The sequence below is a fragment of the Diadema antillarum genome, unplaced genomic scaffold (assembly GCF_040938485.1).
Source record: "Diadema antillarum isolate AM-2024a unplaced genomic scaffold, OU_Dant_1.0 seq00000908_RagTag, whole genome shotgun sequence".
NCBI classification, from domain to species: Eukaryota; Metazoa; Echinodermata; class Echinoidea; order Diadematoida; family Diadematidae; genus Diadema; species Diadema antillarum.
In genome coordinates this window covers 176024-198701 of record NW_027271765.1, presented here as the reverse complement: position 1 = coordinate 198701, position 22678 = coordinate 176024, and the positions used below count along the sequence as shown (strand labels likewise).

Sequence of the window (22678 nt, the reverse complement as noted above, 5' to 3'; positions counted from 1 at the left end):
AAAACACAATTATGACAAGTACCTTATTATTACTGTTACATCCACTTTGAAAGCAATGTGATGCATCACCTCTATGAAAGTGATACACATTTTATCGGTTATTATCATTTTTATCATAATTTTTTTGTTTATCAGTGTAGTGCAAGTAAGCACATTGAATTGAGATAGCTATATGGTTTCTGTCAAGTTACATTTTGTGTCTTTTAATTGTTAGATATCAAATAATACCTCAGTGTGTGGCATGGACTTTTTTCCATGGTTAGGGAGGAGGATGTTTGTGCTGTAGACCAGGGGGACATTTCAAAAGAGGTTGGCAATTATCTAAGGTTGCAATGATTGCAGTTGCTATGGTAACAGCCAAAAGGGAACCAATCATCAGGGAGATTCTTAAAGTTGTTGCTATGGTCGATGGAATTATTGTAAATATCAATGGGAACTGAAAAGGCATAGAAGTGCTACAGACTGTTTAAGAACACTACCACCATCCTAAATCTCAAATGATAACTAGCATTTTTGTGTGATGTTTCTTTCCTCTTTTGGGGCAGTGATTTAGTTTTCTTCATGTTTTGTTTACCATTCTGCCCCATCATACTCCTCTCCCCGCAGACCTGCGCCAAGCAAGCCGCTGCCCTGGCAACCCAGACCATCTCCGCCGCCCAGGGGGCGGGCCCAACCAACAGCAACTCAGCTGCCCAGCAGGCACTCGTGGATGAGTGCAAGGTGAGAGGAAGGGGTGGTAGGAGAGATCAGTGGAAGACATGGGGGAGAACAGAGAGATTGTGGTTATATGGGGCGATGAGAGATGCTGCAGATTCACTTAACCCGTTGACGACGGGACTGATTTTGCTACAACACACATTTCCCATAGACACCTGCCCGAGTATACTCGGGACTCGTCCTCAACGGGTTAAAGTTAAAACATAGTTCTCAGAAGGGCTCAAAATTCATCTTCCACCATTTGGAATTTGCTCGCAATGTATCGGAAGACTCTACCAAGAAACTTGTCTGGCTGACGCAATTTGCCAGGATAGTGAGTTATTCGTGGAGTATTTTGAGATCATAATAAAAGTCAGTGTAACCACTTATTCCTGAGGTGCCTTCCCCATTCAGTACTGGGTAGAAAGAATGTAATTAGTATGTGATGATCTAAACAGTACCCTACTAGCAGTAGTATTGAATCACATGCAGCTAACCAGCTGCGACAATGCAATTCACTTTTGCACAATGGATGTTGCTGCTGCGGTGGTCTGATATATTGTAATTGATGTAATTGATCATAAAACACCATGTACATGTAAGTAGCAACCAAAATTGGGAATGCTCTGAGATTTCAATACTTTTGGCATGTCTTTTGGGGTAATATTTCGAATTTTCGTCATTAGTCGACTGAAATCCTGTTATCACAGTGTTATTTCACACGTTTGACGTTCATACTGTAGGTCTCCATTTTTGAGCAAAAATTGCCAGTTTCTGCAGTCATATGGGAACTATATTTCACTTTAACCTCAGTGATGGTTGTCATGGCGATGACAAAGATGTGATGAAGCCAGTTGTGAGATTGGTGCTTGTGGTAGAATTGATGTCAAAGATAGCTCTTCGCATCATGACAGCATCATTTGGTGATAGACGTCACAGGCAGAATAGTTGAGAGTGACATAGTCAGGAGACATAGATAGATAGATAGATAGATAGATAGATAGATAGATAGATAGAGAGATAGATAGATAGATAGATAGATAGATAGATAGATAGATAGATAGATAGATAGATAGATAGATGGATGGATGAATAGGTAGGTAGAGAGATAGATAGATAGATAGATAGGTAGAGAGATAGATAAATAGATAGATGTATGGATGGATGGATGGATAAATAGATGGATAGATAGATGGATAGATAGATAGGTGGATAGATAGATAGGTGGATAGATAGAAAAACAGATGGAAAGAGAGTGAGAGAAAAGAGGGAGTTAGATCGAGAGAGAGAAAGGGAGTGCAAGAAAGCAAATGGGTGTATCTTTGGTCAGCTTGATAGTGGATTTGAAATTTCTATTTTGTATGTCAAAACCTACCACCATGCACCGACGGGAAAAAAGGTCTAGGCATTACAAGATAACCTCAGACGAGTGACATAAATGTAGCATAATTTGATTGCCAGCTACATGTTAGTTGACTTGTTGTTTTTTTTCTTCCTTTTTTTTTAAAAGCAACCAGTCAGTATTTGTAGTATTGTGACTGTTGTGGGGGGATTTTTTTGGGCGTTCTGCAGTATTAAGAAATCACTAACTCATATCGTGCGTGTGTGTGTTCCGTCTTTGTCTCGTTGGCAGGTTGTAGCCGAGCATCTTCCAGCCCTGATCCACGGGGTTAGAGATTCCGTCAACCAACCTGACAGCTCCAGGGCCCAGATCAGCCTCATCAATGCTAGCCAGAACTTTGTCCAGGTATGCAGAGTCCCTGATGGAAAAGAACATAACAAAACAAAACAAACCCTTTTTTTAAATAGTTATTTTAGCGTAATTAGAATAAAAGAAAAAAGAAATAAAAGAAAAAAAGAATTGCCAAACCTTGCTAACTGACTGGTATTATCATGTTCAAATGGATGAAGGAACATGCAAGCAAAGAAATGTTTAAAAATCATGATGTCATTATTAAGACACCTGTGAACATTGATATACGTACTCTGTGGCTTTCATCACACCTTGTATTGTAGCCAAGTCCATGGTAACATTGTAATATCTTTTGAAGAAGGAGAATTGATTCTGGAAGTTGATATATATGGTTTAATCTGTTTATGAAATGACAATCAGCTACAGTGTTCAATGAAAAAACAACAACAACAAAAAAGAACCACTGGGTCTGCTTGATGTCCCATATGAAGAAATACTGGACATGGACAAGGAGGTTAAAAAAACAAAAGCTCTGTTCTCGGCTTGTGATTGTGTGAAATTGACTGAAATGATGCAGCAGTATGACTAGTGTGCCAACTCCAGAAAATATGAGAATTTTCTGGAGTGTTTTTATTGTCATTCATAAATTGTGAAATTCATGATCGAAATTGATATTTAAGTGATGTCAATTTCCCCCTCCCGATACTCGCACAGCCCGGCACAAAGTTGGTGACCGCCTGCAAGCAAGCCCTCCCGACTGTCAACGACCCGGCCGCTGCCATGCAGCTCAACAACTGCCACAAGAACTTCAGCGCGGCCCTGGCAGAGCTCAAGAGTGTTGCATCCAAAGTAAGTCATGGGTTCTTGCAGCAATTTTTTTATCTCGTTTTTTACAGATATTTCCCTCTTTTTCATTCAATTCTGGCTAAATCTGCTTGCCATGTAAGTCCTATGTCTTTCATGGGCATTCCTCATTTTTAATTAATTTTTTTTTTTTTTTTGTGACTCATATTGTGTATCTGCATCTTATATATCTCTTGGCATAAAATAGGACATCGTCCTTTCCTTCTGTCAAGGTTTTGCCATGCCAAATGTCTGCCATCATGGCAGGACACTGTGTGTGTGTGTCACATGGGAAAGAGTAGGCTGGGGTCCTCTTCTAGTGCTTCCGGCCAATAATTACCTGTAACACATTAAAGTCTAGATTTAATTGTCACCTTTGCCCCGTTGGAATTTCTGCACCCATTTTAGGTTGCTTCATTTGGCTAGGTGACGTCAAACTCGGCTAATTGCAGGAAGTTTGACCTAATTGTTTTGAATGATGCTTTGGTGTGTTTACCGACGGCAAGTGTTTATAGGAAATTGGGTGTAATTATGTTTGATGCTGTAATGAGGTGGAACAGCTCTTCAATGCATCGACCCTATTGGTTCCAAGGATTATTTGTGGTATTTATGAACCCATTTGTGATATATACATAGCAAGAGATAAATCTTAAAGGAGATATCAAAGCTTGACTTACCGGCGCAACATACACGGAGAAATTTCAAGTGGGTGATGAGTTCTGACTTGAAAAGAAAAAGAAGTATGACATGAAAATGTTCAGCAATGAAAATAGAACAAAGTAGTATGAGGGCAAAAAAAAGTATACTATTTGGCTCTTGATTGTGCAAATAAGGCATTTGCTATGATTGCAGATGAGCGGTTAAGTGAGAAAGCTGGACACTGTTGTGTGCATATGAAATTGAAATCATATTTGTCCCACATATTTACATCTGTGTTGGTATTTCTCAACATATGCTGTCTCGAGCAAGTTTGTTTGATGCCAAATAAATTTTGCTGGTCCACATAGTAAAATGAAAAAACAAGAACAATCTAGCCAATTCCTTTTGAGATGCCTTAATTGTCTTGCGAAAGCAATACTGGCACTCTTAAAGTTAACGTACATGAAACCATAATCCATGTGCCGTGTGCTGAATCCCTCTCCTCCTCCTTCTCCTCCTCCTCCTCCTCCTCTATTACCCCCTTCCTCCTCTATTACCCCCTTCCCCCAGGCCCAGGAGGCGTGTGGCGCCATGGAGATCGACAACGCACTCGAGATGATCCACAGCCTGGAGGACGAGCTTGACCAGGTCAAGCGGAACGCCCAGCAAGGGAACCTCCACCCATTGCCCGGAGAGACGGTAAGGGTGCCACCGCGTGGTAACCATTTGCCATTTTTTATTTTTGTTTTTATACTCTCACCCTTTTTATCTTGCAGACTCGACGTGTTACACACACACCCACACACACACACACACACTGTCACATGACATGCATACACTCACTCAGCATTTCCCCTACATTGTATGTATGGTAGAACACACAGGTCTATCAAATGAAATCAGATATGACAGTATTCATCGTCTGAACGGAGTGATTACATGTATATCATCTCCTCTTCTATGATAACTGAGATTGGTTTGAAACAGTAACGACTCAAGGATATCGTGGAAATACACACCAGCTTTTATGTGGTCTTTTATATTCTCATACCCCCTATTTTTTCTAACTTTGCATGATTGGATTGTTTGAGGTACTTGATTGTATATCAGCACAGAGTATTTGTGTGCATGGAATCTGTGCATTGTCCCTGTTCTTGCAGTCAACTCAACCTAAATCTGGAACACTGATACAATCATAGCTTTAATTGTTGTGCTGTATGTGATGCAAAATACAGAGCTCTTTGTGTAATTTGAACAACAACAAAAAGAAAAAAAATAGCAATTATCAGCAGCTGGTTTCATTTTTTTTTTTGTCTTATTCTATTTCTTTTTTTATCACAAAAGAAGTAGAACAAATTCTTCATGGTGATAGCTTCTTGTCTTTTTTGTTGTTGTTGTTCATTGAATTTGGTAACTTTATAGTTGTAGGATAATCATGCTGAACCTTTACTGTGTAAAAGGCAATTTCTGTCTCACCTTTAAATTGCCCCACTCCAGAAGAGAGGGGAGTGTTACAGATTTAAGGTTAAGGGTTGACTGTACTTCTCTAGCATTTTGCCGTCAGCATGTGAGTGCATTTTCCTAGCATCATCAGATTTTTAAAAAAATGATTAAAGTTTATGCCTGTACTTTTTGTAAAGATATACATGTACTTGCATTTCTGTCATATAGCAGTTTTTTTCTAACACTGTTCTATTCTGTCAGGACCTGGCTGGGTGAGAAGTTTTTTTGCTTCTTTTCTTTTGTTTGTTTAATGTTTTCCTTTAAAGATAGTCAGAAGTGCTATATATACCTTTAAATCAGACAAACAGGGTTGTCCTGTGGTACAGTTTGCCAATGGAAGTTGTGCATGAATCTGAATAGTTCCCTTGATGCACTGTATTTTTTTTTTTTTTTTTTGGGGGGGGGGAGCAAACAAATTAGTCAGTTGAGATAAATAGCATCATGAGCAAATTGTTTCCAAAGTAAACCGTGATCAGATGGATGAACATCAGGAAAACGGCTGCAATGGATACATTGATTATTAAATTGTGAATGATTTGATCTTACTATATGCTTCATGTTTGTCTTAATTGTTTGATGTTTCGTCTATCTAAAACACTTACCCTAAAGTTGGCATGAGGAAAAAACAGTTGGCTGTTGCTGATAATTTTGTCATGATTAGATTACACAAAACAAATTAACAACCCCCTTTGATATACGTTTATGACTGATTTAAGTCCTTGCTGTTGTAACCTTATCCACTCCCATCCCACTTTCTGCCCACTTTCAAAATGTATACAACTTACAAAATGTTCCCCATTCCAACAAAATATTCATTCACAAATTTAAAAAAAAAATATCTGAAGATGTGTTTTTATTACCACAGTATATTCAGAGTAATCTTATTATCAGTTATTGTACTTGAATGTTGGCTTGACATGCTTTAGATTCTGGTACAATTTATTAGAAGTGAATCTGCATAACATTGATATATTTGATTATTCCATACCTATGAAATATGTCATTGGTGAAGACACAAAATCTTGATGGTTTTGTTTTCACAAAATCTTGATGAATGCATGAAAACCATTAACCATTTAAAATTTTTCATGGCACAGAAATACAGCACATGTATTGATTGAGAAAAGTTTGTGTTTATATGACACATTTTGTGATATACAGCAGAGTACAATGTGTTCAGATTAAGATGTTTGTTGAGGCCCCCAATACAGTGAGATGGACACTGTTGTGTTGTATTTTGATAATGTGCCCATTTCATGGAACTTTTCACACTGAAAGAAAATATTTTGATATGCAGCGCTGCAAGCAAAAGGGGAGGAGAGATTATCAAGAAGAATTTTAAAGTACAATGCAAGAATATTTTCATGAATGTCACTGAAACCTCTGTCTATGCACATTTGAGAAGTCACCCAGAATGCGTCAGGTAGTGTACAAATGTATATATCTATTCCTTGAAGGTATCTTTTGTTGAATAAAGGTATTATTCAATTGCTACCACTACTCCAGTATTATTAGGACAATGAACCCCCTGATCCATAGCTCTCTGTCCTGTTTCAACTAACCAACTTATATATGTATAACTCTTTTCCCTTCCTCATGAATGAACCCTTCCCCTCTCTATCAAACTTCATCTTTGACCTGCATCAACCACCAAACATCACCTCACCCCTATTGCTCCTCCCCTCCCACCTCCCCCAAAATAGCCTGAGACCTGCGCCGCCCAGCTCAGCGCAACATCCAAGGGTGTTGGCGCGTCCATGGCGCAGCTGCTGACCGCAGCCGCCCAGGGTAATGAGAACTACACGGGCATGGCGGCCCGGGACACGGCCAACGCCCTCAAGAACCTCAAGGGGGCGGTGAGGGGCGTGGCAGCCAGCTCGGGCGATGCGGAGGTGCAGGAGAGCATCGTGGACCACGCCAAGGACGTGATGTACAAGTCAGCCAGCCTACTGGAGGAGGCTAAGAAGGCTCTGCAGAACCTGGATGACCCATCCAACCAGCAGCGACTGGCCCAGGTGGGTCACATTATTATATGACAACAGTAATACTGTAAAAGTGGATATTTTCGTGCGAGTAATTTTTCGCACTCGGCCAGGTAAGATGGATTTCACGTGATTTTAATTCTGTGGAATCAGGACATTAACTATTGGAATATATGGCATGCAAAAATATTTGCGTGCTTTTATTTTTGCGCTAGCTTGTGGTTGTGCGAAATGCACAAAAGTTTCCACATGGCAAATATTTCCACTTTTACAGTATGGTCTTTTTTATCCAGGATAGTCCTATTGGATGGTTTAGCACTATGGGCAGTTTATGTACTTTGGGGTGGTTGCAGGCAATAGTTGCATTTATGCCTCCTGATTTCATCCAATTGGAATTGAGGTTTCATCAAATGAGGTATGTGAAGCCCACCATATCTCTCGTGCTGTAGGTTTCATACCTGTATTAACCCATTGATGACAGGCCGATTTTGCTGCAACATGCATTTCCCATAGACGCATTCGCTGAGTATTCTCCGGACTCGTCCTCAACGTGTTGAGATAAAGTAGTCCTCCTTTGGGCCTCATCACCCAACATTTACCAAGGGCACTGTGGATTGTTGCGAGAAAGGTTACTAATAGGCATAAGTGAGCTGTGATTGATGAGGTTGAATTCCTCTACAAGATCCATCCCATCTTGAAGCAGAACATGCTTGTTTTCAAATTTGTCGAACTTACAAATTTATTCTCTACATTTAACAAACATTTCATATATTGAGTACAAAATAGTAAGATTTTCAATCAAGACAAAGCTCTTTTAATTTGGGGATTGAAAAGACACAAATTATTGTGCTTGGATACTCCCGCTTGCATAATTTTACTCACTGATGCTTTACACAGATGCTTTAGATAGTCAGAGATTTTAGGTGGATATGTGTATACAGGTATTTATTGCAGGGCCCTCGAGAGTAACAGTGTATATACCACTGATGGAGCTACCCTGGGTAAAGAATACTTGATAAATAGATAAATAATATTATGAAGACTTCACTGGCAACCAGGTTGAAAGGGAACGATACGGAAGTATCAAAAATTATGATGAAGCGTAGAAAGAGATGTAAAGAGGGGCATTTGTCTGATAGCATTTCCTTTTCTCTTAAATGAGCAGTTATCAATTGATTGGAATCAGGTCTGTATTCATTCTTTTTTTTTTGCAGCAGTGAGCAGCACATACAAATTTTATCATGGATTATTGCGTAAATGCAGTTATATGAAATTGAATTTCACCCTTATCCATTCAGGGAAAGTTGAAGCATTGCTGGATGATGACTGCCATCGGCTTTAAAATGCTTGATATTTTGTTGTTGTTGTGATGATTACAATAATGGTATGATAATTAAATTGATAGTGATGATGATGATGAATCATGATGATGGTGATGATGGTGATGATTGTGATAATGATGATGGTGATGATGATGATAATGATGGTGATAATGATATTGTTGGACAGTTTATGGTTGTTGCTTTCATTGTGATGGTGTGAAGGGTTTCTAATTCACAAGATGGTGTGAAGGGTTTCTAATTCACAAGCATACTTTTATTCAATCATTGTCATCAGAATCATTTTCTTAAATCATCTCTAAAATTTAGTCACAAATTATTACTACTCACCAGGTGGCCAAGGCTGTATCGGTGGCCTTGAACAACTGCGTCAACTGCCTGCCTGGTCAGCGCGACGTGGACAAGGCCATCCGCGCCGTGGTGGACTCCAGCAAGGGTCTCATGTCCGGCAAGGTAATGACAGAGTGGCTTGGGCAAAGACTAGCCATATGTATTATTATTTTCATCTTTACTACTGTTTGTCCATTTGGCCTACCATAGTTGTTGAGGCCTAGAATATAACTCCCTTTGTTGAATATTGTGTATGAGCATTTTCACTGCATTTTGGTGAGATACATGTACTTCTTCATGTTGCATCTTGATGTGTTATCTCTAATGCACAAGAACTGTTATGATTTTTTTTTAGACTACTGGAATGCTTCTATACTTAATTTCATCTTTCAGAAGTAACAGTACTGCAACATGAATATATATAATATCTATACGTTTATATTTATTTGCCTGCATTTCTTTTTCATGCATGACCCAATGAATGCAGAGTCTTCATTGTCAGACATTTTGTAATCCATTCAAATGTTTCTTCTTTTGATGATAGTAGAAGTCAGTAAATTGATGTGTTCTTTTTTACTTTCTGCAGCAAGTTCAAAACAAATGTAGTTGACAATAAGATTATTCCTTGCTGTGCACAGAAAAAAAAAAGAAGAAGATTACGTGTTGTGGCTGTGCAACGAAAACGGCAGTTCAAGAGAAATATTACCATACTGCATATAGTGGATATTGCCCAGCACATGTGGTATTTTAACAAACGAAATTGAATTTGGTTGAATTTGAAAATCTGCAATTTCTTACAAAATTAGAAATTTGTGTGGTTTGTAAAACATTCATGTCGTGGTCGACACACACGAAAGCATTCTGGCTCCATGATTTGGAATCCTAAATCCTAAATCCTAAATTCTGCAGCTAGAGGGTAGGGAGGATATTGAATTTTAACCACATAGGGAGTGTTGGTCCTTAGCACTGCAATATACCAGGAAGATACCTTGTCACTGGTTTTGTTGTTGACTGTGACACCAGTGAAAGTATTTGTTGGGTACCACATATCAACTACTTTGTTTACAGCAGACTTGAAGATTAGACAGTGTACTGTATACGGCAAATATTTCGTGAGGTTTTTATTTTTCGTGAATTTCGCGATTCAAGTGCTATTCACAAAATTAAAGACACACAAATAATACCGACTCTGATGCTGATATGAATGTGATGTACGCATGTACATTTCATACAGGACTCCATGATTGCGAATTCAACCACTCGCGAAATCGTCGGGAAGCCCTGATTCGCGAAAATTTAGACTCGCTAAATATATGGCGTATACAGTACTTCTTTTTGTGTGCGTTGATATTGCCATGAATGTTTGCCTGCGTGCTCACTTGATTTTTTTTTTTTTCAGAGCGCAGACCGTGTCTCATATTTGTGGAATGTAATAGTTTGTGTCATGTTTTGTCATTGTGATTTCCAAATAAGGAGGACGAGGCACTTGCAATGGTAAATAACAACACCAAGAAAAAAAGAAAGATTTGAAGAGCATTTATTAAGTGACCTCTCATGCACTCGACATAGAATCAACAGATATCATATTATCAAAATTTCTGTGTATCGTATCACGACGCACATTTTTCCACGTACCATTATGCCGATCATATTCTGATTTCTGTAACAAATGATTTGTTTCTTCCCACTGGTTCTATTTTTCACATGGGATTGGTTATTTTCAACAGCATTCCAGTTTCACACCGCCCTGTATTCAAGCTTCTTAGAACTCTGTACAATATACATTGTACCGAATCTCTTAATTTTCTACATCGCGTAAAATTACAATGCGCTTTATTTCTCTGTTAATGATCATTTGCTTCTTGGATTCCTCCATGGAAACCGGATTAATTCTTTTTCCCCCAACACTTGCCAGTTCTGTAGCAGTTGATATAGGTCCTGTCTACTTCTTTCCACTTACCTGTACATCTGTTTCTGCGCAGAGAATTGTATTGGATGGGTTTTGTTTTGTTTTCTCACTTTTCCTTCAAGCATTATTTTCTTTTCCCTTCTTGCAAACTGGGTTTTATTTTATTTTTTTCGTTGTCGTTTACTTGTTGATTTCTTCCAACCTTTACTTGCTTACTTTTTGACATGCACCCACATATTAGATGATGAAAAAAGCTCAGGAGAGATATGCAATGGTATGTAGTCTCGCGTAATTCTTGGCAATCACACAACAGAACTCCTTCGGAGAAACCGTTTCATTTCACCTACCATATCGGTGTCCTTTATTCAGCTATACATAAAACATATAATCCTATCCACTGTATCCCATAGCTCTTTGTGCCACCTTCCTGTTGCTCTGTATAAGATTATTGTATCCTGGTTTTTTTTAATTTGTTTCTTAACTAAATCTCGTCTGTGGTGTTCTTTGGCTTTCTGTAACAACTGGCACCACATGGCCGCATAAAAGAATCTATCCATAATTGTAGCCTAATGTGTAAAATCATTTTGAGTGATGTTTCAGTCAAAAATAGCTGTGCGTCTCTTATGCATCAAAGCGCAATCAGTGGGAAGCATTCAGCATCCCATCTCTGTGTGTGTCAATTTCTTCTTTATCTTCCTTTTACGTGTATCTCCTTGTCTTTGTCAACGTGCAAAAAAATATTTGCAGTTTCAGTGTGTCTCTCTCTGCTCTTTGTATCTCTTCACATCTGTGTGTGTTTGTGTGTATACAATGTTTGTTAACATTTCTCATTTTAGAAACTCATTCAAAGTAGAGATGAAGTGTAAGCTGTGAGGTAGAATACACAGCACCCTAAAATGTGTAATACATTAAACAGAATGCAGTGTAGGTTTAGACAAATAAAGCCCTTCTATTACTGCCCTATGATATGTGTTTATCACTTTGATAGATAGATAGACAGATAAATACATAATGTAGATAGATAGATGCATGTAGATAGATGCATGTAGATAGATAGATAGATAGATAGATAGATAGATAGAAAGATAGATGTATATACATGTACATAGATAGATAGATAGATAGATAGATAGATAGATAGATAGATAGATAGATAGATAGATAGATAGATAGATACATTTTGTAGATAGATAGATAGATAGATAGATTGAGTGATTGATATATAATGATTTTGACAAGTAGATGACAGGGCAGATACATAAATTGTAGATAGATCATTAGATTTATTGTTAGATACACCTAGGTAGATTACTTACCAGCTAGCTAGGTGGATACAGTTAACATATTGAAGAACATTTTATTGTGTGGAAATTATTCCATAATTCACATTCTGTGGTACCAGCATGAAAATATTTAAAAAAAAAACTGTGCCAATATTTTGTCCTTTGTATCAGCCATGTAAATTTCAATGTATAGTGAGTGGAATCTGAATAAGTAAAAACAAAAGCAAGAACAAATCACAAATTTTGGTCTTTCAGAGTTAGTAAAATAAGAACAAAATTGAAAAAAAATTAGACACTTACAGGAGATTGATCAGAAAGATCAAGAAGTGTTTAACACGATACCCAGAGCCTATGTTTGTTGAATAGGATATGTGCATGGCTGAGATATCAGTCAACTGATTACAGGGTAAAGAATGTGAAGGAACTTCATTAGGTATATATCAAATAATTATCAGTAGTCCTTAGAAGACAAAGTGAGGTTAGGTGCCAAAAGCTTGTTCCAGTGAACCAATTTCCCTTGCAGTAAACGGCAGCAACTCACTTCGATAATCACTCCTAGAAAGTAACCAAAAAATAAAAAAATCAGGGGGAGGGGGAAGGGGAATGGGATGAGAGAAAGGAAATCCGCAAATGCTATGGCAAACTCAGAAAATTTCACCTCTATGATTTGCTGTGTAAAAGACTTTGATCCCCCAATATTTCAGTTCTGAAAGACTGATGGAGTGGCAGTGTTCACTTGATTGAAAATGAAGATGAAATTGGTTCTCTAATGTGGCACAGGACATTGCCTTTTACTTCATGGATGTTAGTGCTGGACAAATGAAAGAGCAGTGCTATATGATTTGGTCATCCTTTGAAAAGCTTGCCCAAAATAGGCGATCCCCTTTGGACCCCCCCCCCCCCCCCCCCCCCCCCGAGATTTCTCTGTTCATCCCAGGTTGAGCTATTTGTTTCCCCCGTTTGGGGAGTTGTTTCTTTTTCTAAGACAGTAATCCAGTACCAATTCTAGGCCGTCCTGCATTACAGGCCATTCAGTGCAAACCCCCTTTTGAGATCTCTCGGTCAAGTGTGAAAGCAGATTTGAAAAGGAAGAAAAAGAAGAAGGAAGAAAATAGTACATCCTGCATCACACACAGAAGTGAAAATGCAACCCTTTCTCTGGAATGATGAACACCTCCCTCAAAAGATAGAAAGAAAGAAAGAAAGAAAGAAGAAAAAATTAACCCAAAGTACAAAAATAGAAAGTTCAACCAAGGAATATCTCCCACTTGTTCCCTATGTGTAACTACCGGCCATGTCCTGTAGATGTGGTCAAGATTTTGCGTGTAGCAGGGCACTGTGTGCCTTGATCTTACTGCGAGTTTGTTCAGATACTTTGTAGTGGTACATGTCAGCTGTATTAGGCAAACAAAAGTGTCTAAAGAAAGGTCAGTATGTTGTCTTTTGGAATCGATTGTGTAATAAGTGACTTTTACTAGCATATTACCTAGTGATAGAAGAGATTGTTACTGCCCAAGGTATGTACATTTTTTAATGGCATTTGATATTGAAGTTACCAAGATCACTATAGTTTACCTTAGCAATATCTTTTGTTCTTAAGATGTGCAACATTTGTCATTTTAAGTTTATCTCGTAATCCATGATGTTGGGCATCCTACAAGTGAAGGTTTTTCATTTCCCATTTGTATGTGCACAAGTATCTTGTCTTCTTTTGATTGGTTGTCTGTTTGTATGTTTGTTTGTTAGTTTGTTCTTTTCTCAATTTTCATTTGCCCGGTGTTGTTTATTTTGTTTTGACATTGCTGAGTGTGTTTTCCTCTCCTTTGTCATTGTAATTATCATTTTGTATGTTTTTATTCTTTTCCTGTCTCTTTCATGTATGTTTGCATGTGTCCTACTACTGTGGCGACACCGGTACTTTCTCCGCACCCTTAACCCACATCGGGACTTCATCTCTCCACCTTCACTTCCGTGTCCATCACCGCCATGTGAACCAAATGTCCTTGATCCTTCTTTCCCTGTCCATGCATACCCCCTGCCTATCCCCCTTTTTTCTGCCTTTTTTGTCTATCTTTGTCTCTGCCTCTATCTCCCACTCATCCTGTACCTCGTGCTCATCTTCTATCCCTGACTCTTCCTCTATCTATTTTTCTCTCCTCTACTTCTTGCTCATCTTCTATCTCTCACTCATCTTCTATCTCTCACTCATCCTCTACCTCTTCATCATCTTCTATCCCTGACTCTTCCTCTATCTATCTTTCTCTCCTCTACTTCTTGCTCATCTTCTATCTCTCACTCATCTTCTATCTCTCACTCATCCTCTACCTCTTCATCATCTTCTATCCCTGACTCTTCCTCTATCTATCTTTCTCTCCTCTACTTCTTGCTCATCTTCTATCTCTCACTCATCTTCTATCTCTTACTCATCCATTACCTCTTCATCATCTTCTACCTCTGACTCTTCTCTATCTTTCTCTCCTCTACTTCTTGCTGATCTTCTATCTCTCATTCATCTTCTATCTCTCACTCATCCTCTATCTCTTCCTTATCTTCTATCTCTGACTCTTCCTCCCTCTCTTACTCATCCTGTACCTCTTACTCATTGTATATCTCTGACTCTTCCTCTATCTATCTCTCACTCATCCTCTACCTCTTGCTCATCTTCTATCTCTGACTCTTCCTCTATCTCTTACTCCTCTTCTATCTCTCACTCATCTTATATCTCTCAATCTTCCTCTGTCTCTCTCTTTTTCTCTACCTCTTGCTCATCTTGTCTCTCACTCTTCCTCATTACTATCTCTTGTTCATCCTGTATCTTGCTCATCCTCTATCTCTTACTCATCCTCTATCTTTTTATCATCTTCTGTTTCTCACTCCTCATGCTATCTCTCATTCATTCTCTATCTCTCACTCTTTTTCTGCCTCATACTCTTCTTATGTCTTTCACTCTTCCTCATTTCTATCTCTTGTTCATCTTGTATCCTCATCCTCTATCTCTTACTCATTTTCTATCTCTTATATCTTTATATCTCTCACTCTTCCTCTACATCTTCCTCGTCTCGTGTCTCTCTCTCTCTTCTTACTATCTATCATTCATCCTCTATTTCTCACTCATCCTCTATCCCTTTCTCATCTTCTGTCTCTCACTCTTCATATTATCTCTCGTTCATCCTCTCTCTCTCTTGCTCATCCTCTATCTCTTATCTTTTATCTGTTATTCATCCTCTACCTCTCACCTCTTCTCTACCTCCATTTGTCTCTCACTCTCCCTCATACTATTTCTCATTACCCTCCATCTCTCATCCCCTAACTCTCATTTTTCCTCTGTCTCCCGCTCTTCCTCTACCTCTTGCTCATCTCCTGTCTCCCATTGTTCATACTATCTCTTCTTCATCCTCTATTTCTCTCTCATCCTTTACCTTTGATTCATCCTGTCCTCCACTCTTCATACTATTGCATCTTTCATTCATCCTCTATCTCTCACTATTCTTCTACCTCATCTTCTGTCCCTCACTCTTCCTCATTACTATCTTTCATTACTATCTTTCATTCATCCTTCATCTCTCACTCTTTCTCTGCCTTTCCTCCTTTGCCTTTTCCATTTTGTCATCTCTCATCGTTTCATTTTTTTCACTACGGTGTGCGTCTTGTCTTTGCTCTGAACGATTTGATTCTCTCCCCGAAATCATATCATTAATATCTTTTCCTTTCTTAACTCCATGTATTACCTTCTACATTTCTTGGAAACTACAATGGATTATATTTTCTCTTGATCATTGATCTTTCATTCTCTTTCCACGCTTTCCCTTATACTTGTCTGTCTTTCCCTCTTTTGTCTTGTTCTTTTCTTACCACGTTCTCCATCCCAAACCATCTTACCTCCTTTGCCCTGCATTCTGGTACCCGTTCAACCTTTCATTCATGGGGCATAAATTGTTGGCATAGTGGCTTGACCCATGTACTCGCCAAAGTGTGGTCATGGATGCAATGTCCCCAACGTCCACCATTTCTGCGGAAGAGCTGGAATCTCTCTTCGCAAGTGTATGTCACTGTTCTCACATATTGCACTGTTGCATATTCTTCCTTTGGGTTTATGTGGAAGATTCATTGATTTTTTTTTCCTGTAGTTTTTTTTTTTCTTTGTTGCAGTAAGCAAGTGTAGTACAGAAGTTGAAATCACCTATCACTACAGACATTTATCATCTGCACTTTTGTGACATAAACCCTTGACTGGAAGAATTCAAACACATCTGAGCAGATTGTGTTTATATCCACAAATGTCCTGATTTTTCAGTTTGCGCGATGACAAATAAAGTGATTGATATGGAAGTCTGATTTTGATTCGAATGATCAATTTTTCATCACAACTGCTCGATGGGTTCGACCTACCCATGGTTGAGTACAGTGCGTGCACAATTCATACGGAACATTCATTTGGTTTTAGATAACGAAAGAAAAGTTTGCATTCGGCCACATTACCATGGTTTGACTCATTCATTGTCCTCATTTCTTCTTCATATGACTGTATCATAAAATCATTCTTCTGTGCAATATGCCAGAATGGATCAACTCTGTCTCTTTCAGTTTTGCTTCCATGTGATAGTAATCGTAGTAGTCATGTTTTATTGAAAATTGATTTGTGTGCCTTCAATTTAGGAGTCTTGACTTTCCCAGAGAAAAGTGAAAAAAGGGCATGTATCACATTCAACATTGTTTTACAGTCAGTTCCGCCTGTATGTCTTTCACAATCATGTTTAAATTGTATTGTATTTAAATGAGAATGTTCGCTGAATGGCTTCAAGTTGCCTGTGTATTGCTTTTATGCATTGTGTCAAGAGTGCTTGATATAATTGACAGTATGCTTTTAATTTTGTTAGTGGCACTCTGAAATTTTCAACTGTCCCTCTCCATAGAAACAGACAGACATCACACACAGATACCTCTACAAATTGTACCTCTAGAACAGTTGTAGAATGTCACATTATCTGTTCTCATCCACTCAATACACATTTTTTTGTTTCCGTGTACACTAACCTCATCATATTTATAATCTCTCACACACACAATATACATGTACAATGCACTTCACTTTTCTTCATAAATGGTAAATGTGACCTTTTTGTCATTTAGAAGAAATTTCAGAAAAGATTCACTGATTAGAAGGTTTGGCAACAGCCAAAGATTAAGTGCATTGCTGAGATATACAGTGATTTATCTCTTACCAAAGTCTTGATAATGTATAAATTTAAGCCCTCAACTCACTGTACTTCTTTTCTCTTTCAGATACATTGTATTTGTCATTTTTACATTTGATATTGCAAGAATATGTGATGGAAGTTGAGATGAGTTTTCGGAATATTTTCGGCTAAAGCATCTTGTCAAGACGAGAAAACAACAAGTTGAAGTTTGTAACCATATCAAAGTTGTTGAGATGAGATATTGTAGAAGTGGCATATGAAGCAAAGCAACAGCCAAAAGGCATACCAGTGAGAAGCCAGATACACTGCATGTTTATTTGGACAAAATGACAGCAAGCCTTCCTTAATTAGCTACGAGGCAGATGCTTGTAAAAGTAGAGGAGAACTTTGACAAAACTGTCAATGATGTGACTGATTATGGTGATACTTATATTCAATTTTCCTGTTTTATTTCCCCTTCTCCCCCTTTCACCTCCCAATTCTCAATGTCTGTACATCTTCCTTGGCTATGTTTGCACAACACCATGTGTGTGAACACCCCCACCCCCTTACTACCCCTCCTGATCTAATCCCCATCTTCACCTATTCTACACTTTCCATCACCTACCCCCTGTCCCCCCCCCCCCCCCCACCCCTTTACTACCACAACTGGACCACTTGGGGTGGGATGTTAACCCACCAGCTGCCGGCTGGGGAGCACAAGAGTTACCCCGAGCACCAAAACAGCCTCAACCGGGCGGCCCAGGGCCTGAATGTGGCCAGCGGGGAGCTGGTGGTGGCGGCCCGGGGCACCCCTGAGGAACTGGCCATGGCGGCCAACGAGTTCAGCCGGGAGTTCCAGGACTTGATGGACTCTGGAATGGGTATGGCCAGGACCGCATCGGTAAGATGATTGAACTCCTTTCTTTCCTTTTCTTTTTTTTCCCACCATATCTCAACTCTTGATATTGTTTTTACTTGACTTGATAGGACAAGGTATTTCCAGTTTAATTACCAGATTACTGAACTGGCCACCATGAATGGATTGAACATAATGAAGGGACAGATAATGAGATAGATAAATGATTAATTAATACATGGAGAGATGAATGGATAGAAGATTGATGCATTCCAGAAGTGAATTGAAATTAAAATTATTTTACCAAAGCACTCCTACAGAAATGCATCTTTCCAAATTTGCTTGTTTTGTTTTTGTATGATTTTTTCCCAGTAAAACTCATATGGAATCAATAACAGATTATACAACATCCTTCGTAATTGCTTCACTACCCAAAACTTAATAAAATTACTAGTCTGTGTACAATGTGTACACTAGTAAAGCTGCATGATTTAGTCTGGACCTTTTACCACCATTTTTATACTTACCAATACCAACGCCAATTTCAGTATGTAGGACTAATATGAGAGTCGCTGATGCTCTCTTTCTTTGCAGGCGGAAGCTCAGGGCAACATGGTTGGCAGTCTAAAGAACATCTCAGTCTCCTCCAGTAAGCTGCTGCTGGCTGTTAAGTCCATGTCTGTGGACCCCAACGCACCCAACGCCAAGAATCTTCTGGCCGCTGCAGCGAGGTTAGTTTGGTTGCCATGGTGATAATGTTGCTTGGATAGTGCCTGGGTGACATGTCACTGCTTAAAATAGGAACTGCATGTACAATGTAACAAAATATTCTGATATGATGGTAGCATGAAGATATTTCATATTTGTGTAGCTCAAGTTGACCATCATATAGTATCATTTCCACATTACTTTCAACTTGGATCCTCATCAGGTCAGGTCTTTTTCTTCTTTTTTTTTTTTTCATTTGACTACACTAATCTCCTCCTGTTGCTTTACATGTAGGATATATGAGCATTTATTTTTGATCTTCAGATTTTTGCTGCAAACTTGAATTGCGGTAGCTTGCACTCCTCCTCTGTTTGAAACAATTCTATACTGACATATTTTTGTCGTATGGTCTACATTCTGTACTAATCCAAGATAATTTCCATCACTCAGAATGTCATGATTACCAACCAGAGATCGTAATTTTTGCTGTATGCACCCAGGCAAGTGACAGACAGCATCAACACGCTGCTCAACACCTTCATGCAGAGCGCCCCCGGACAGAAGGAATGCGACAACGCCCTCCGAAACATCCAGGCGATCAAGTCCATCCTGGACAACATCAACGAGCCGGTCAATGACGCCACCTACTTTGAGTGCCTGGATGCAGTCATGCTCAAATCCAAGGTGACTAGGATGCTCCTTGCGTGGTGTTCTTAAAGTCATTTGCTTGAACAGAGGTCATAGGTCACATCGTGCGAGCAACTTGCGCATGATGATTTCAAAACAGACACACCGTGCTTACTCCTCTCTCTTCACTCTCATTGTTTTGAATTAACCAAAGAGAGACACGATGTTAAGTAATCTCAATATAGGGAGTCAGCCTTCTTTTGATTTCAAAAGCAGCAATAAGATGTACGATACTTTAAAATTGAGCATCATTACATAATACATTCTTTGACCACCTATGATTGAAGCATCTTGTGATGTATTTCACTTTGGATGGAACTCAACAATCATTGCTCAACAGTCATTCGTGCCATTCTCCATCATCAGGCAAGTTATTTATGTCACATAATGATATGTGTAGATTGTTATGACATGACATTTGCTCCTGCGACAATTGCTCCGGTCTTATTTTCTCCCAGGACTTAGGGTTAGGGTTAGGGTTGTGATAGGGTTTTGTATTGAGTTTGATGTGAGGATTAAGATTAGGGTTGGGATTATGTTTGTGGGTAGAATTTATGTTTGGCTTAACATGCGGATATTTCATAGGAGCAATTGGTGTAGGAGAAATATCATGGAATCATAGATTGTGTATTGGACACATACAGTAGGTTGCTCTTCTTTTCTACAGTGTCTGGTATATGTAAGAAAGCCAGCAGAACCACCATAAAGGGTTAATCTCACATGCACACACAATGTATGTGATTATTCTTGAAAGAAAACAAGACCCTCTTTCTGATGTCTTTAATATAAATGTTTGTTTTTCCCTGAAATGACACTCTACCTCAAGTCTGTAAAACGAATGTTGAAAGAATCTTGTAGGGCTTGCTGACACATGTCCCTGTGTCTATCTAACTTCTTCTCTTTCTTTTTATGCCTCCGCAACGAAGTGGCCGGAGGCATTATGTTTTCGGGTCGTCCGTCCGTCCGTCCGTCCGTCCGTACGTCTGTCCATCCCGTTTTGTTTTTGTTGATATCTCAAGAACCGTGTGGTGGTTTTACATCAAACTTGGTATGAGGGTATATCCTTGGGGGATAATACTTTGTGTGGATTCTAGGGTCACAGGGTCAAAGGTCAAAGGTCACAGGTTATTTTGTGAAAAAAAATTGAAATTTCATGTTTTTCTCCATATCTCGCAAATGGTTCAAGGTATCTTCATGGAACTTAGTATATATGCTTGTACCGATGGGCAGTGATTATCTAGGGAAGTTGGGGTCATGGGTCAAAGGTCAGGGGTCAAAGGTCAAGGTCAACTCCTCAAAATATCACTACTTTCCTTATATTTATGCGATGAATGAAGGGTTTTTTTTTTTAACTTGATGTATACATGTATTACCCAATATATATTCTGTGGGAAGTTTCTTGCCAAAAGGTCAAAGGTCAAAAGGTCAAAGGTCAAGTGAAAGTGCTGAATTGCACTTTTTCCTCCATATCTCAAAAGTAACTCAAGGTATCATCATGAAACTTACATATTTATGCATGTTCCATCTAACAGTGATTCTCTTTGGAACTGTGAGGTCAAAGGTCAAAGGCCAGGTTTAGATAATGCTATTTTCCCATTTGATACTGAAATTATACTTTTTCTCAATACCTTGAAAAATTACTCAATGCATAAACTTATAAAAGGGTCAAAAGTCAAGTAAAAATCATCAGTTCCCCAAATACCTGCGCTCTGACATTTTAATCATTCATCCAATTGAACCTAGTTCTAGGAAAGTGAACATTCAGCACATTTGTGTCAAACCTGTCATTTTAATATTTTGCCAATTGTTTGAAACTGTCATCACACATTGTCAAGACATTGTACTATAGACCTATTAGGAGAACCATGCATTATGGCGGAGGCATATCAGTCGCCGTAGCGATATATCTAGTTTTTTTTTTTTTTTTTTTGTACAACAGGACCTTGGTGAAAGTATGGCTGGCATCACCCAGAACGCCAAGGAGGGAGAGCTGGAGAAATTCGGCCAGAGCGTGGAGAGGGCGGGCCAGGCTGTGTGCGGACTCACCGAGGCCGCTGCTCAGGTGAGACCGTTTTACCCTTCCCCGAAAACTTTCTTTTGCTAATAATTGCAGGCAAGATAAGCTGCTATCATACTGCTTGTTATTGGAAAAAAAAAAGAGCAATCTTTACAAATGATTGAATATCATATTTAATACTGTGTATATGCGTATACTCTATTAATAGTCTTTCAAGCTGGTCTTTTATTCGATTGATATGTGTTGTTCATAGACAGTGATTGTGTATTGTATGATCCGTAGAGATTTTGCTGAGATATGTTTGTGTGAACCTAGTGACATTTTCAGTGAGAAAATTGCAGTTTTCATTGATATCTGAGGACATGTATGACTTTCGGGTGAGTTCATTCTAGGAAGTTCTGTTGTGGTGAAGGAGAAGTGTCCTGTAATGAATCAATTAGATAGATTAGATAAAGTTTATGATTGTGTCTCATGCATAACAGACAAAACAAAAAAGACAGCAACAAACATATGCACAAACTTCCACTTCTTGAATACCTGCACCAGCAGGGTTACAACTATTTCATACTTCATAATATGAGGACGAGTTCTTTATGGGTGCCGCCCTGTGTGTCGGCTGTAATCTGAAATCGTTGCTGTTGTTAGTAACGTCACACAAATAGTGGACAAATGCATACAACCTTCCAATGAATAATTTGCATTGTGCATGCCATGTTGGTGCTACAGTATTTACACAGTATCTTCTCGTTTTTCTGTATCCCTTCTGCTGCAAAACAGTCGGCCTACCTGGTCGGAATCTCTGACCCGTCGAGTGTGGCCGGTAGACCGGGGCTAGTGGACCAGTCCCAGTTTGCGCGAGCCTTCCAGGCCATTCAGTCGGCATGTCAGAGTCTGCTGAACCCAGACAGTTCACAGCAGCAGGTAAGAATCAAGTCCCAAATTCTGAGGGATTCATTCCTTTTTCCAAAAAAAAACCAAATCTATGAACATTGCAGAATAAGAAACCTCACTT

General features: G+C 39.0%; 1 protein-coding gene across 1 annotated transcript in view; it reads left to right on the top strand.

The window, feature by feature from the left end:
* Positions 1 to 22678, top strand: part of LOC139741162 (talin-1-like) — a 188767-nt gene that overhangs the window by 112330 nt on the left and 53759 nt on the right. The window contains exons 25-36 of the mRNA XM_071651752.1: positions 607 to 720; positions 2330 to 2443; positions 3104 to 3238; positions 4442 to 4570; positions 7078 to 7389; positions 9030 to 9149; positions 16164 to 16259; positions 18099 to 18299; positions 18849 to 18985; positions 19463 to 19646; positions 21589 to 21711; positions 22444 to 22587. Coding sequence (XP_071507853.1) covers positions 607 to 720; positions 2330 to 2443; positions 3104 to 3238; positions 4442 to 4570; positions 7078 to 7389; positions 9030 to 9149; positions 16164 to 16259; positions 18099 to 18299; positions 18849 to 18985; positions 19463 to 19646; positions 21589 to 21711; positions 22444 to 22587 — 1809 coding nt within the window. The remainder of the gene's footprint in view (positions 1 to 606; positions 721 to 2329; positions 2444 to 3103; positions 3239 to 4441; positions 4571 to 7077; positions 7390 to 9029; positions 9150 to 16163; positions 16260 to 18098; positions 18300 to 18848; positions 18986 to 19462; positions 19647 to 21588; positions 21712 to 22443; positions 22588 to 22678) is intronic.